Genomic DNA, 15,525 nt, shown 5'->3' with positions numbered 1-15,525 from the left:
GACACAGTATAGTTTTACCTCCTTCATCTTTATTCCAGGCCCTGGAGGGAGAGAGAACAATCGCCTATATGTGCAGAGGCATGGGTTCCTGGTCTTCTCTGGAACAGCAGTTTCTTAATGAAGTATATAGTCATTTACAGGGAGGAGCATCCAGACAAGGCAACATACCATATCGGTTGAGTGACCATTACAATCAGTGTGTCAATAGTAGAGACTAAGCCTCTGCTATTACACAATGAATGTTCTTAACCTTGTTAACTGGCTTCACATAATGAATACTTTTCTCCTTGTTAACTGACTTTACACACTGAATACTTCTTCATCTTGTTAAATGGCTTTACACAATGAATGCTTTTCCACCTTGTTAACCCACTACCCTTGCTTCCAATACCTCATTGTTTACTGAGTCATGCTTAGCTCAACCTTTGTTTCTCAAAACGTAACTCTTTCCCCACCTGCTCATACCCTATACACTTTCACTTCCCCACAGTAAGCACAGACACAAAATAATTGGCCCTGTTAGTCTTTAAGGGGCCCAATTCCTTCCCTAGTTACTCTTTTCCCTTAATGTACCAGTAGAATCTCTTGGGTTTCTCCTTAACCTTATCTACCAGAGCTACCTCATGTCCCATTTTTGCCCTCCTGATTTCCATCTGAAGTGTATTCCTTTCCCCATCATACTCAAGGGATTCACTTGCCCCAGCTGCCTATACCTGACATATGCCTCCTTTTGTTTTCTTTACCAGGGCCTCAATATTTCCAGTCACAGTGTTCATTATTCCTCCCAACCTTGCCCTTCACTCTTACAGAGCCTACTGTACTGAACTCTCACTTTTGAAAGCTTCCCACTTTCCAGTCATCCCTTTAAGTGCAAACAAATCAACTTTTGAAAGTTCCTGTCTAATACAGTCAAAATTCACCTTGCTCTAATTTAGAACTTTAACTTTTACACAAGGCCTAACCTTTTCCATAACTAATTTAAAACTAATAGAATTATGGTCACTGGTCCCAAAACACTCCCCCACTAACACCTTAGTTACTTGCCCTGCCTTATTTCCCAAGAGAAGGTTGAGTATTGCTCCTTCTCTGGTAGGTACATCTACAGAGTGATAAAGAAAATTTTATTAAGGACACTTAACAAATGCTTCTGCATCCAAGCTCTTAATCCTATGGTAGTCCAAGTCCATGTGGGCGGCACGGGGGCACAGTGGTTAGCACTGCTGCCTCACAGCGCCAGAGACCCGGGTTCAATTCCCGCCTCAGGCGACTCTGTGTGGAGTTTGCACATTCTCCCTGTGTCTGCGTGGGTTTCCTCCGGGTGCTCCGGTTTCCTCCCACAGTCCAAAGATGTGCAGGTCAGGTGAATTGGCCATGCTAAATTGCCCGTAGTGTTAGGTAAGGGGTAGATGTAGTGGTATGGGTGGGTTGCGCTTCGGCGGGGCGGTGTGGACTTGTTGGGCCGAAGGGCCTGTTTCCACACTGTAAGTAATCTAATCTAATCTAATCTAATCTAATCATGTTTGGAAAATTAAAATTCCCTACAATTTCAACCATATTAATCTTATAGATATCTGTAATCTCCTTACAATTCGCTCCTCAATTTCCTACTGTCTATTAGGGAGCCTCAAGTACAATCCTATCAAGGTGATCATCCCCTTCTTATTTCTTAGTTCCACCCATGTAGCTTCACTGGCCCTACAATCCCATAGGAATATTCTCAGTCCTGCTGTGATGTTTTCCCTAATTTAAAAACTCCACTCCCCCTCCTCTCATCTCCTTATCTTTCTTACAACATCTATATGCCAGCACACTGCGCTGCCAGTCCTGTCCCTCCCTCAGTTTCTGTAATACCTAGAATTTTCCAGTTCCATGTTCCCATCCATGCAGAGTTCATCTACCTTCCTTGTCAGGCCACTTGCATTGAAATAAATACAATTTAATTTATTGGTCTTACCTCGTTCTCTGCCATGCTCTGCTCTGTCTTCTTTATCTATTTAACTCACTTGGATCTTGACATACCCACTTAACAGCAGAGCCAACCATGGCGCCCAAGACCTGGCTGCCACTGGAGTGTAGGGACACCCTTAGTGCTGCTAGAAAGGGAATTTCAGGATTTTGATTCAGTAATTGTAAAGGACCAGCAAGACAGTTCCAAGTGAGAATGATTTGTGGCTTGGAGCTGAACTTCCAGATGGCAGTGTTGCCATGCATCTGTTGCCTTCATCTTTCTAAGTGGCTGTGGTCATGGGTTTGGAAGGTGATGTTGAAGGAATCTTGAGTTACTGCAGAGCTTGTAGGATGATACACGCTGCTGCTGCTGAGGGTTAATGATGAAAGAAATATGTTGGACAAGGTGTCAATCAAGTGGACTGCTTTTCCCTCGATTAGAGTTTCTCACCTGTTGCTGAAGCATCCAAGCAAGTGAGGAGCATTCCGTCACACTCCTGGCCTGTACTTGGTAGCATTCTGGGAGATGAAAGACAAGTTATTTGGTGCAGAATGTCTAGCATCTGAATTGTTCTTGCAGCCACTGCATATATGACTGATCCTCTTCTGTTTCTTGTCCATGGCAATCCCACTGAATGTTCATTTATGGTGGTTCAGCAATGGCAATACTACTAAAGGTTAAGGGTATTGGCTAGATGTATTATTTGAAGATCATTGCCTGGCACTGGTGTGGCATGAATATAACTTGCCATTCATCAGCCTTGATATTGCTGCTTCACTGCCTGGGTGAATGGTGCTGACCATGATGCAGTCATCAGTGAGTGAACATCTCCACTTCTGACAGCATGACTGAGGGGAGGCCATTGATGAAATAACTGAAGATGACTAGATCTAGTCCCTGATCTAGAGGTATGACTGGAAGCTCCACATTGTATAGTGATTAATATCACTGTCTGCCTTGTAGAGACCATGGTGCAATTCATTGTTGGGAAGTGGCTGATCTTAATGCAATTTGCTGCTCCAGAGGTGCGTCATAACATCTTTGAGCAGGTTGAGTAGAAAACATCTAAGCTGAACAGTTTAAGGAATATTTAGGGTGCACTAGTAGAGTCTTTGCCTCTGGTTCAGAGGATATGGGTTCGAGTTCAACCTGCTCTGGAAGTGTGTAATAACATCTCTGAAGAGAAAATATCTAGTCAGAAGTTATACAATGTCAGGTTAGAGACAGACAAGTTTTTTTTAAATCACCAGGTCATGCAAATGGAAGCTTGAGATTTCAAATAAACCTTTTTGACTAGCACCTGGTGCCGTGTGACTTCTGACTTTGTCCATCCCAGTCCAACACTGGCACATCTACACAGAGAAAATACCTAAGCTGAGGATCATATGATTAACCTCAAGCAACCACAACTATCTTTTGTGCTCAATAGGAATCCCACCAACAGTAAACACCTCGATGGGTAGCCTCCAAAGTAAAGAGGGGAAATTCTTTCTACAATGACTATGGTGGTCACTCTTAACAACCGTATCAATGACAAATGCATAACTGACAGATAAATTGGTAAGAAGGTGATCAAATAAGTCATCGTTGGTTGGTTGCTTCACCACCTGCTGGACCCCACCTAGCAGCCATCTCCTTTATGGCCATTCTTGGTAATGGACATTGAAGTAATCCCACCCCACCCCCACCAGGTACGTTGTGTCCTTGGCCAAGTGGTGCTCACAAGAAGAATACTAATTCATCAGCCAAAGGTCTGTTGGTGGTAACCAGCGGTTTTCCTTGCCCATTTCTGACTTGATGACATGAGATTTTTGAAGTCCAAGTTACCATTGAGGGTAATTCATTTACAGCCGTGTACCACCATTGCCCCCACCATGTAGGTGTGTCCTGCTGTGGGGCAGGAAATATTCAGTGGTACTGTCTGGAACATTTTTTTTTAAAGTTATAATTAAGTTAGCATGACAATGTCAATGGGACATCTCTCCCAATTTTGGCTTAAGTCTCCACATGTAATTAAGGGCTTTTTTTTGGGAGGGTCAACAGGCTGAGTGTGCTGCGATTGATTCCAGTGCCTAGGTCAATACTGGCGAGGTTGGACAGTTTCATTCCGTTTATGATCTTGTAGTGACTCTTCTGCAATTTGGTGGGTTGCTAGGCCCATTCAGAGGGCATTTAAGAGTCAAGTGAATGATTTGTAAATCTGGAATGGTATTAAGGGGAAAAAGTGAGGATTGCAGATACTGGAGATCAGAGTTGAGTATGTGGTCAAGCAGCATTCAAGGAGCAGGAGAATTGAATTGACATTTTGGGCATAAGCCCTTTATCAGGAAGGTGGTATAATTGTTAGATTGGGTAAGGAGGGAAGCTGTTCTTTATTGAAGGTCATCAGTGAACCAAATGACCTTTTTATAACAATTAACGAAGGTTCATAATCACCATTGGATTAACTTTTAATTTCAGGTTTATTAACTGGATCAAAACGTCTTCAGCTGTCTTGGTAGTAACTGAACCTATCTCCTGGAGCATATTTAAGCATGTTTTCTGCTTCCGTCAACAGTCCTGGCAGTGAATTCTATATCCTCTGCTCAGAAAATGTTGTCCTGTTTCAGTCCCAAATTTCTGACATTTGATCTTGTGCCCTTGTTACCTCTAAAATTGACTTTCCCAATCCTCTCCTCATCAGCTTATACTCTTACACCTTCTATAAATTTAAACTTGTGCAAAGCTTCTACAGGCTGTATACTAACGTGCTTCAGATTCTGTTCGCATCTGTGCTGTTGACCTACATTGATTCCTGGTTCCACAACATCTCTACTTAAAAATATCACAAGTTGAATTTTATGCTTTCTCATCTGGTCCTGTCTACTCTTTCCCATCTCTAATTACCACCTCCAACCTACAGACTATAACCTCTTTTCCAAGTCTAATCACAAGCACATGGTTGACTTTAATGCTTCCATGTCATGCCTGTTGAAGGCTCTTCCTTCAGACATCTTGGCTAAGTCTCACCATCTCTTTCTTCATAAAAACAGCTAACTCTTTAACCAAGACTTTGATTCTTCCAAAATTTCAGCGTTAACTTAGCTTCCATCTATCACAGTGAGATGTTTTTCCATTTAAAAGGCACTACATAACCACACACATTTATACACCTATCTCATTTTTACACTGTACTTTGAAAGCATATTACAGTTGCAGAGAAAATTGAAATACAGTGGTGATTTTGAAATTCACCTCATTATATCTCCATATACCCAAATAAAAGCCAGGGAGTATTTGGGCTGCTACACCTAGAATCATGAAATTCATGGGGGGAGGGAGGGAATGGCTGGATAAGACTCCTTCAGTTAGAAGTATATTTCTGCAAAGTGTATGTATGCAAATGTTGGATGAAAAGTAAATAGGTTTGCTTTGATGTTGTATGCAATTTACCAGTTCACTGACTTGCTCCAAACTTAAGCTACTTCAAGAGTAGTTATTTGAGTGATATACAATAATTGCTGTACCTCGGGGAAACTCTGGTTTCATACATCACAAAGTTTGTGTCCACTAGTTGGGTTGACTGCAGGAGAAAATCATGGGAAGTGACATGGTGTAAAAGAGAGAAATAAGACAGCCAAATTCGATATAGGCATGTGCCAGGATAGTTCACAAAATAATTTCAGATTATTGCATTGGAAACCAAAGAGACAATTAAATAAAATAAATCTGGGAGAATTTAGCAGGAAAATGGCAATGTTGAATGATTAGTACAAGAACATAGAACATTTAGTCACAGAGAGTGGCTGATTGGGAAAGCTATTTTGCTGACAAGAGATCAGGAAAACAATAAGGAGAATCAGGGAAGCAGACCTGAAGACTGCAGTGATACCCATTGTGTGCAAGATCGCAGAAGCAACCAGGTTAGATTAGCAACAATAGGGGTAGAAGAGCTCCAGTGCACCTTAATTTCTGCAGCTTCAGTGAACTGTGTTCAGCATTAGTTTTGCAAAATACATCTCTTGTTTTCTAGGTGGAAGAATTAGAATTAGAATCCCTACAGTGTGGAAAAAGGCCCTTCGGCCCATCAAGTCCACCCAGACCCATTCTCCTAACCTATTTATACCCCTGACTAATATAATCTTCACTATGGCCAATTTAGCTTGGCCAATTTACCTAGCCTGCACATCTTTTGATTGCGGGAGGAAACTGGAGCAGTCGGAGGAAACCCACACAGACACTGGGAGAACGTGCAAACTCCTCACACAGTTGCCTGGAATTGAACCGAGGTGCCTGACACTGTGAGGCAGCAATGCTAACCACTGAGCCAATGTGCTGCCCTTGAGGTGGGGGCGATAGATTAGTGGTGTTATTACTGGTCAGTTAATCCAAAGGCTTGGGTAATATTCTGGGGATCCAGGTTCAAATCCTGCCCTGGCATATGGTAGAATTTTAATTCAATAAAAGTCTGAAATTAAGAGTCTAATGACGACTGTGAATCCATTATTTGGGGTGGCACAGTGGTTAGCAGTGCTGCCTCACAGCACCAGGGACCTGGGTTCAATTCCCGCCTCAGGCAACTGTGCAAACGCCACACAGATATTCTCCCCTTGTCTGCGTGGGTTTTCTCCAGGTGCTCTGGTTTCCTCCCATAATCTGAAGATGTGCAGGCCAGGTGAATTGGCCATGCAAAATTGCCCATAGTGTTAGATCCATTAGTCAGGGTAAATATAGGGTAGGGGAATGGGTCTGGGTGGGTTACTCTTTGGAGGGTTGTTGTGGACATGTTGGTCTGAAGAGCCTGTTTCCATACTGTAGAGAATCTAATCTAATGTAATAACCACCCTATTATTCTTAGAGATAACAACAGAAATCTCCTTACAAATCTGTTTTTCAATTTCCCACTGACTATTAGGGGGTCTATAATACAATCCCAATAAGGTGATTATCCCTTTCTTATTTCTCAGTTCCACCCAAATAACTTCCCTGGATGTATTTACAGGAATGTTCTCCCTCAGTTCAGCTGTAATGCTATCCCTTCTCAAGATTCCTCCTCCTCCTTCCATTCTCCTCCTCCTCCTCCCTTCCTCCCTCTGTCATCCTCCCTTTTTTGTCCTTCCTGTAGCATTTGTATCCTGGAACATTAAGCTGCCAGTCCTGTTGATTCCTGAGCCACGTTTCTGCAATTACTATGATATCCCAGTCCCATGTTCCTAACCATGCTCTTAGTTCATCTGCCTTCCCTGTTAGGCCTTTTGCATTGAAATAAATGCAGTTTACTTTATCAGTCCTACCTTGTCCCTGACTGCTAAACTTGCTTCTTTTCTCAACTGAACCAGTCTCCGATTGATCTCTTTCCTCACTATCCCTACCATCACACACACGCACATGCACACATTCACACATTCACTAGTCTAAATCCTCCCGAGCAGCTCAAGGACCTCCTTTTTAAGTTTGTGCCTAACTTTCTATATTCTTCCTTCAGAATGTCATCCTTTTCCCTTCCTATGTCTGTTCCAATGTGTTCAATGACCTCCTGCTGGTTCCTCTCCCCTTTGAGAACTATCTACACCCTTTCTGAAACATCCTTGTCCCTAGCCCCAGGGAGGCAACACACCATTCTGATATTTCGCTGCTGGACACAGAAATGTCTGTGTGTGCGCCTCTGACTAGAGAGTCCCCTAACACAATTGATCGCTTGGAACCCGACGTAACCCTCATTATATTAGAGCCCGTCTTGGTACCAGAAATTTGGCTGTTCATGTTGCATTCCCCTAAGAATCTCCTGCACTACCTGCCTACCCCTCCTGCCTTTCCTGGAGTTAACCCATCTACTTGACTGTATCTGTGGCTTTTCTCCCTTCCTATAACTGCCATCCCTCACACCCCCTTGCTGTTGTAAACTCCTCATTGCCTCTAACTGTCACTCCAAGATCAGTTGTGAATTTTTCTGTTTGTTAATTTTCCCAGATGCACTCTGATGTCCAGTGATACATGAATTCAACAGCAAAGGCAGTAACTGTGCAGGCTCACTGCTGTGTCAGTTAGTAGTGTGGGTCTCTGGGTCTCTCCCTCTCTCCCTCCTTCACTGACTATGTGCTGCCTTTGTCAGTGCCTCACCCTTTTAAACGTGCTGTTGTTTTGACTTTTTGTACTCCAAAGTTCTAAAACAATGCAACAGCATATAAAACAGTAATTGCTGCTCCTCGAATTCAAGGAAATGATCTCCAACACCTAAAATCCCTCAAAAAGGAGTGGCCAGTTACAGCCAGAATTTTTTCCTGTCATCCATCTTGGATTACCCAGAATCTTCTATGTTCAAAATATATGTTACACTTGACCCCAGGTAGAATGTCCAACCACATATCCTGTTTCCACCTCCTAATATATGACTCCATTCCTCACATCAACTCATCTGCTGGTGAAACCCTTACCCATGCTTTTGTTCTCACCAGACTTGATTATTCCAATTCATTTCTCCATCCGCTTACATCCTATCCTCTACAAAGTCTAAACTCATGCAAAGTTTTGCTCCCCATATTCTACCTCACACCAAATTCCTGTTTGCCCATTATCCCTCCTCCCAGTTGATTAATTCCTTGATTATAAAATTCTCTTGTTTATTTTCAAATCCTTCCAGGTCCTTGCTACTCCAATTTCTGCAAACTTCCACACCTCTCTCACCATTTCGCTACCTACCTCAATCTCCAGCAGTCTGGCTCCTTGCACATTGCTAATTTTAAATACTGCACCGCTGGGGGTTGAGCCTTAGTTATGTAAGCTGCAAGCACTGGAATTTCCAATGGGGACCTCCATTTCTCTTATTTACATTCCTCCTTTAAGAGTCACCCTAAAACCCTACCTTTCATTCAACTTTTAGTCATCTGACCTTTTATCTCTTTGTGATACTTGGTCCACATTTATTTGATATTATTGTGCAATATCTTGGGACAATCATTGATGGGAAAGATTCTTTACAAGTATAAGTTGTCAATACAAGCCAGCACCTGTTTTATTGATCTGCAAACCACGTTGGCCATTGCTTGCAATTTCCTGTCAGGCCTATCTGAGTGGTATCTGTGGATCAGCATTAGGGGGAAATGTAAAGGTTACTGTTTATCTGATTCAAATCAGTCTTGATAGGAATTAATTGGTTCAGGTAATGGTTTGGTGCTGGTCTGAGTCTTTATATTTCAGCAGAGTGCCCCTTTCTGTTTTTGTCTGTCTTTTTCTCTGTCGTTTGTGCACGCTCTGGCTCTGAAACTCACTTGTGATTGCTCACTCGTTTATGCTCTCTCACACCCATGCTCGAGTTCTGCCTGTTGCTTACTCATGTACTCTCTTGTCACCCGCGCCCTTGCACTGTCTCTGTTTTTTTTCTCTTCCTCTCTCCCATGCTCTTAATATCCACAGAATGGCCATACAGGGTTACAAGCACCCCCTGGAGGACAAAGATCTCTGGTCGCTGAACAAAGAGGATAGGTCGGATGTTGTTGTGCCAAAACTACTGAATGAGTGGGAGAAGCAGAAGCTGAAAGTGAAAAGGTAATTATCTTCCCTCCGATACCTAGGAGCGCATTACAGTCTGGAATCTAATCGAGGGGTTCTAGCTGGTTTATATATACAGTAGCAGTTACATGGGAGTGCATTACAGACTGGAATTGACTCAAAGGGTTGGGAATTGTTGATGCTTTGTGAATAGTTGCTGGTCAGCAGAGAGTAATCGCCTGTTTTATGTCCTTTCTTTGCCAGGAATCAGGAGGCTGCCTACACCAAATGCCCACCTGCATATAACGTTACAGACCAGGAGCCTCATGAAGCTGAGGTCCTTTTTCCCAGCAAGAGGGACCAGAAGAAACCTTCATTCCTCATAGCCCTGTGCAGAACCTTTGCTCCTTACTTCCTTTTGGGATCGGCACTGAAGCTATGCCAGGATCTGTTGTCTTTCGTCAATCCCCAACTTCTCAAGTATGATGTTTGTATACCGAAGGGAATTTATTAAATATTCTTTGGACTGTAAATTCCCTCCAGATCCTGTCTGAAACACAGGGTTCAGTTTTAAGCTGCTCCACCCAGTCGTAAACTATGGGTTCAGATCAAGTCCATTTACACCCCAGTCTAATATTTGTCTCCCTTAGGAGATTTGTCTCTCTCTTATGGGTTGCACCTGAACTGGAAGGGCACCAATATCCTGGGTGGGAAGTTTACCTTTGGGACGGTTTAAATTAGTTTGGCGGGGTTAGGAATCCGAGCTATCCAATGATGGAGCAGGTAGTGAACAGCCAGAAAGAAGTGAGTACTGCAGATGCTGGAGATTAGAGTGGTGCTGGAAAAGGTCAGGCAGCATCCGAGGAACAGGAAAATCGACGTTTTGGGCAAAAGCCCTTCATCAGGAACAACCAGATACACCGTGCAGAGAGTCTGTGAGGAGGGATAGATAGTTGATAGAGCAAAGGTGCAGTCAGTGTGATGGGTTGACATGTGTCTATAGCAATGCAAAAATGATCAGGAATAAGGATGACTAAGTCCGAACAGGATAGGTCAGAGTCAGCATGGATTTATGAAGGGTAAATCATGCTTGACTAATCTTCTGGAATTTTTGGAAGATGTAACTCTGAAGATGGACAAGGGAGATCCAGTGGATGTAGTGTATCTGGACTTTCAGAAAGCCTTTGATAAAGTCCCACATAGGAGGTCAGTGAGCAAAATTAGGGTGCATGGTATTGGGGGCAAAGTACTAACTTGGATTGAAAATTGGTTGGCTGACAGGAAACAAAGAGTAGTGATAAACGGCTCCCTTTCGGAATGGCAGACGGTGACCTGTGGGGTACCGCAGGGATCAGTGCTGGGACCGGAGCCTTTTACAATATATGTTCATGATATAGAAGATAACATTAGCAAATTTGCTGATGATACAAAACTGGGTAGCAGGGTGAAATGTGAGGAAGATGTTAGGAGATTACAGGGTGACCTGGACAGGTTAGGTGAGTGGACAGATACATGGCAGATGCAGTTTAATGTGGATAACTGTATGGTTATCCTCTTTGGCAAGAACAGGAAGGTAGATTACGACCTAAATTGAATCAATTTAGGTAAAGGGGCAGTACAGAGAGATCTGGGTGTTCTTGTACACCAGTCAATGAAGGTAAGCATGCAGGTACAGCAGGTAGTGAAGAAGGCTAATAGCATGCTGGCCTTCATAACAAGAGGGATTGAGTATAGAAGCAAAGAGGTTCTTCTGCAGCTATACAGGGCCCTGGTGAGACCACACCTGGAGTATTGTGTGCAGTTCTGGTCTCCAAATTTGAGGAAAGACATTCTGGCTATTGAGGTAGTGCAGCGTAGGTTCACGAGGTCAATTCATGGAATGGCGGGACTACCTTACGCTGAAAGACTGGAGCGACTGGACTTGTATACCCTTGAGTTTAGAAGACTGAGAGGGGATCTGATTGAGACGGATAAGATTATTAAAGGATTGGACACGCTGGAGGCAGGAAACATGTTTCCGCTGATGGGTGATTCCCGAACCAGAGGACACAGATTAAAAATAAGGGGTCAGCCATTTAGGACAGAGATGAGGAGAAACTTCTTCACCCAGAGAGTGGTGGGTGTGTGGAATGCTCTGCCCCAAAAGGCAGTGGAGGCCCAGTCTCTGGATTCATTTAAGAAAGAGTTGGATAGAGCTCTCAAGGATAGTGGAATCAGGGGTTATGGAGATAAGGCAGGAACAGGATACTGATTAAGGATGATCAGCCATGATCATAATGAATGGTGGTGCAGGCTCGAAGGGCAGAATGGCCTACTCCTGCACCTGTTGTCTATTGTCTATCTATTGTCTATTGAACATAGATCAGTACGAGGAATTATGATGTTTTGGCCTTTTCGGAGGCTTGGATATCATAGGGGCAGGAATGGCTGTTGGAAGTTCCAGGGTTTAGATGTTTCAAAAGGAATAGAGAGGGAGGTAAAAGAGGTGGGGGAGTGGCATTGCAAATCAGGGATAACATTACAGCTGCAGAAAGGGTGGTCGTAGAGGAGGGTTTGTCTACAGAGTCGGTATGTGTAGAAATCAGAAACTGGAAAGGAGCAGTCACTTTATTGGGAGTTTTCTACAGGCCCACCTAATAGCAACAGAGACATGAGAAGCAGATTGGGAGGCAGATTTTGAAAGGGTGCAGGGGTAATAGGGTTGTTGTCATGGATGACTTTAACTTCCCTGATATTAATTCGAACTTCCTAATTCAAATAGTTTGGATGGAGCAGTTTTTGTCAGGTGTACCCAGGAAGGATTCCTGACTTAATATGTAGGTTGACTGACTAGAGGGAGGCCATATTGGATTTGGTGCTTGGCAACAAACCAGGCTAGGTATCAGATCTCTTGGGGGAGTACATGTTGGTGATAGTGATCACAACTCCCTGACCTCTACAGTAGTCATGGAGAGGGATAGGAGCAGATGTTATGGGAAAGTATTTATTTGGGGGAGGGGGAATTACAGTGCTGTTCTTGGCAGTGTGGAGAGACAGAGGGATCTTGGGGTCCAGGTCCATAGATTCCCTCAAAGTTGCCACCCAAGTTGGTAGGTTTGTTAAGAAGGCATATGCTGTTGACTTTCGTTGGTAGGGGGATTAAGTTTAAGAGCGTGAGGTTATGCTGCAGTTCTCCAGAACCCTGGTTAGGCCATACTAGAATATTGTGTTCGGTTCTGGTCGCTTCATTATAGGAAGGATGTGGAAACCTTAGAGAGGGTGCAGAGGAGATTTACCAGGATGCTGCCTGGACTGGAGGGCATGTCTTATGAAGAAAGGTTGAGGGAGCTAAGGCTTTTCTCATTGGAATGAAGAAGGATGAGAGGTGACTTGCTAGTGGTGTACAAGATGAGACACAGAGTGGATAGCCAGAGACTTTATCTCAGGGCAGAAATGGCTATCACAAGGGAGCATAATGTTAAGTTGATTGGAGAAAGGTTTAGGGGAGATGTCAGAGGTAGGTTCTTTTACACAGTGGTGGGTGGATGGAATGCACTGCCAGCGGTGGTGGTAGAGTCAGAAACATTAGGGACATTTAAGCAACTCCTGGATAGGCACATGGATGGTAATAAAATGAAGAGTGTAGGTTAGTCTGATCTTAGAGTAGGATAAAAGGTTGGCACAACATCAAGGGCCAAATGGGCTGTACTGTGCTATGTTCTTAAAATGGGTGCTTCAACCCAACCGCTCAGTTTTCACTGGTTCTGGTAATTTAGTTATCCCTCTCCAGGTGAAACGTTTCCAGACTCTGTGCTGTCTTAAGTGCCTGTGAAAGTGATGAGCAGGAATTCTCATCTAAGGACTGCACTCAGTGTTTGATCGCACTGGGAAGCTCCTGGGTACAGGGTAACGAGAGACACAGTGGAATTCAGCCACTTTGTGTTTAAAGGAAGTCTTGGATAGAGAGAAGCTTATTCCTCTTGTTCTGCAGTTACTGGTTCTCCTTCAGTTTCTGACACACTTTGGTTTTTTGTTTGCATCCAGCATGTTGATTTCCTTCATCAAAAGCCGGGAGTCCAGGATCTGGTGGGGATACAGCATCTCATTCTTGATGTTCTTCTCCGCTGCCCTGCAAACCATCATTCTCCATCAGCACTTCCAGTATTGCTTTGTAACAGGCATGCGGCTACGGACCGCCATTGTTGGAGCGATATACCGCAAGGTGAGACAGCTGCTGATCTTCCACATTGCAGGGCTGATAATCCAGCATACATCATTCAATCCCCATACTGGCCAGTTGGAGCATTTAAATTCAGACAATTAAATAAGCTTATAAGAAAGCATGGAGTGTATAAAAATGACCACTTTCTGTGGGAACGAGAGACTCATGGTTGGTGTGATGCCTCCCAGGTGCCAGGGTTCATGATGTCTGTGTTTTTGGGATCCTTGAAGGGGAGGGGTAGCAGCCCCAAGTTGTGGTCTACATAGGCACCAATGATATCAGAAGAGCGATGGGGAAATAAGGCAGAAATTCAGGGAACAATGGTGGAAGCTTAGAGCTAGAACAAACTATTGTTTGTTTTTTTTGCCTGTGCCAAATGCTAGCGAGGGGTTGAACACGTGGGTTTAGGCATGGTGCAGGAGGGAGGGTTTTGGGTTCCTGGATAATTGAGGCTCTTTCTGGAGTATTTGGGACCTCTACAAGCAGAATCCTCTATACCTGAGCCAGAGGGGTACCAATATCCGGGAGTTGGGGGGTTTGGGGCACGTGGAATATGCTCTTTGGGAGGGTTTAAACTAATTCAGCAGGGGGATGGGAACCTGAATTGTAGTTAGAGTATATAGGAGGTTGAGAGGAGGTTGAGATCCGAAGTAGGATTTCAACATCACATGAGGGCAACAGACAAGAAGTTGGTTTGAAGTGTGTCTATTTCAACACCAGGAGCATCCAGAATAAGGTGGGTGAACTTGCAGCGTGGGTCGGTACCCGGGATTTCGACATTGTGGTCATTTCTGAGACATGGATAGAGCAGGGACAGGAATGGTTGTTGCAGGTTTGGGATTTAGATGTTTCAGTAAGAACAGAGAAGATTGGAAAAGGAGGGGTGTGTAGCATTGTTAGTTAAGGACAGTATTACAGTGGCAGAAAGGACGCTTGAGGACTCGTCCACTGAGGTAGTATGGGCTGATGTTAGAAACCGGAAAGGAGAGGTCATCCTGTTGAGTTTTCTACAGGCCTCCAAATAGTTGCAGGGATGTAGGGGAAAGGATAGTAAAGATGATTCTGGATTGGAGAGAGAGTAACAGGGTAGTTGTTATGGGGGACTTTAACTTTCTAAGTATTAACTAGGAATACTATAGTTCAAGTATTTTTAAACGGGTCAGTTTTTGTCTAATGTGTGCAGGAGGGTTTCCTGACACAGTATATAGACAGGTCAACAAGGGGTGAGGCCACATTAGGTTTGTTGCTGGGTAATGAACCCCAGCCAGGTGTTAGATTTGGAGGTAGGTGAGCACTTTGCTGATAGTGACCACAATTCAGTTATGTTTACTTTAGTGATGGAAAGGGATAGGTATATATATAGCTGGGGGAAAGGCAATTATAGTGCGATTAGGCAAAAGTTAGGATGCATACGATGGGGGAAGAAAACTGTAGGGGACGGGCACAATTGAAATGAGCTTATTCAAGGAACAACTATTGCAGATCCTTGGCAAGTAAGTCAGGCAGGGCAGAAGTTGTCAAGTGCAGGAGCCATGGTTTACTAAGGAAGTTGAATCCATTGTCAAGAGGGAGAAGGAGGCTTATGTTTGGATGAGAAATGAAGGCTCAGTTAGGGCACTTGGGAGTTACAGGTTAGCCAGGAAAGAACTAAAGAAAGAGTTAAGAGGAGTCAGGAGGGGACATGAGAAGTCGTTGGCAGATAGGATCAAGGAAAACCCTAAGGCTTTCTATAAGTATGTCAGGAATAAAAGAATGACTAGTCTAAGATTAGGGCCAATCAAGGGCAGTAGTGGGAAGTGGTGTGTGGACTCCGAGGTGATAGGAGAAGAACTAAATGAATTTTTTTTTCAGTATTTACACTAGAAAAAGACAATGTTGGCAAGGAGAATACAGAGATCCAGGCTACTAG

At 43.7% G+C, this 15,525-nt stretch overlaps 1 protein-coding gene across 4 annotated transcripts in view; it reads left to right on the top strand.

Annotated features, from left to right (window-relative positions):
* abcc3 (ATP-binding cassette, sub-family C (CFTR/MRP), member 3) overlaps window positions 1–15,525 on the top strand; it is a 137,525-nt gene that overhangs the window by 64,175 nt on the left and 57,825 nt on the right. For all 4 annotated transcript variants that reach the window (XM_072558990.1, XM_072558992.1, XM_072558991.1 and 1 more), the window contains exons 7-9: window positions 9,341–9,472; window positions 9,680–9,895; window positions 13,439–13,616. In XM_072558990.1, the coding sequence (XP_072415091.1) occupies window positions 9,341–9,472; window positions 9,680–9,895; window positions 13,439–13,616 (526 nt within the window). The remainder of the gene's footprint in view (window positions 1–9,340; window positions 9,473–9,679; window positions 9,896–13,438; window positions 13,617–15,525) is intronic.

This window comes from Chiloscyllium punctatum, chromosome 39 (assembly GCF_047496795.1).
Source record: "Chiloscyllium punctatum isolate Juve2018m chromosome 39, sChiPun1.3, whole genome shotgun sequence".
Taxonomy (NCBI): Eukaryota; Metazoa; Chordata; class Chondrichthyes; order Orectolobiformes; family Hemiscylliidae; genus Chiloscyllium; species Chiloscyllium punctatum.
The sequence above is the reverse complement of the archived record's forward strand: the minus strand, read 5'-3'. Positions and strand labels throughout refer to the sequence as shown.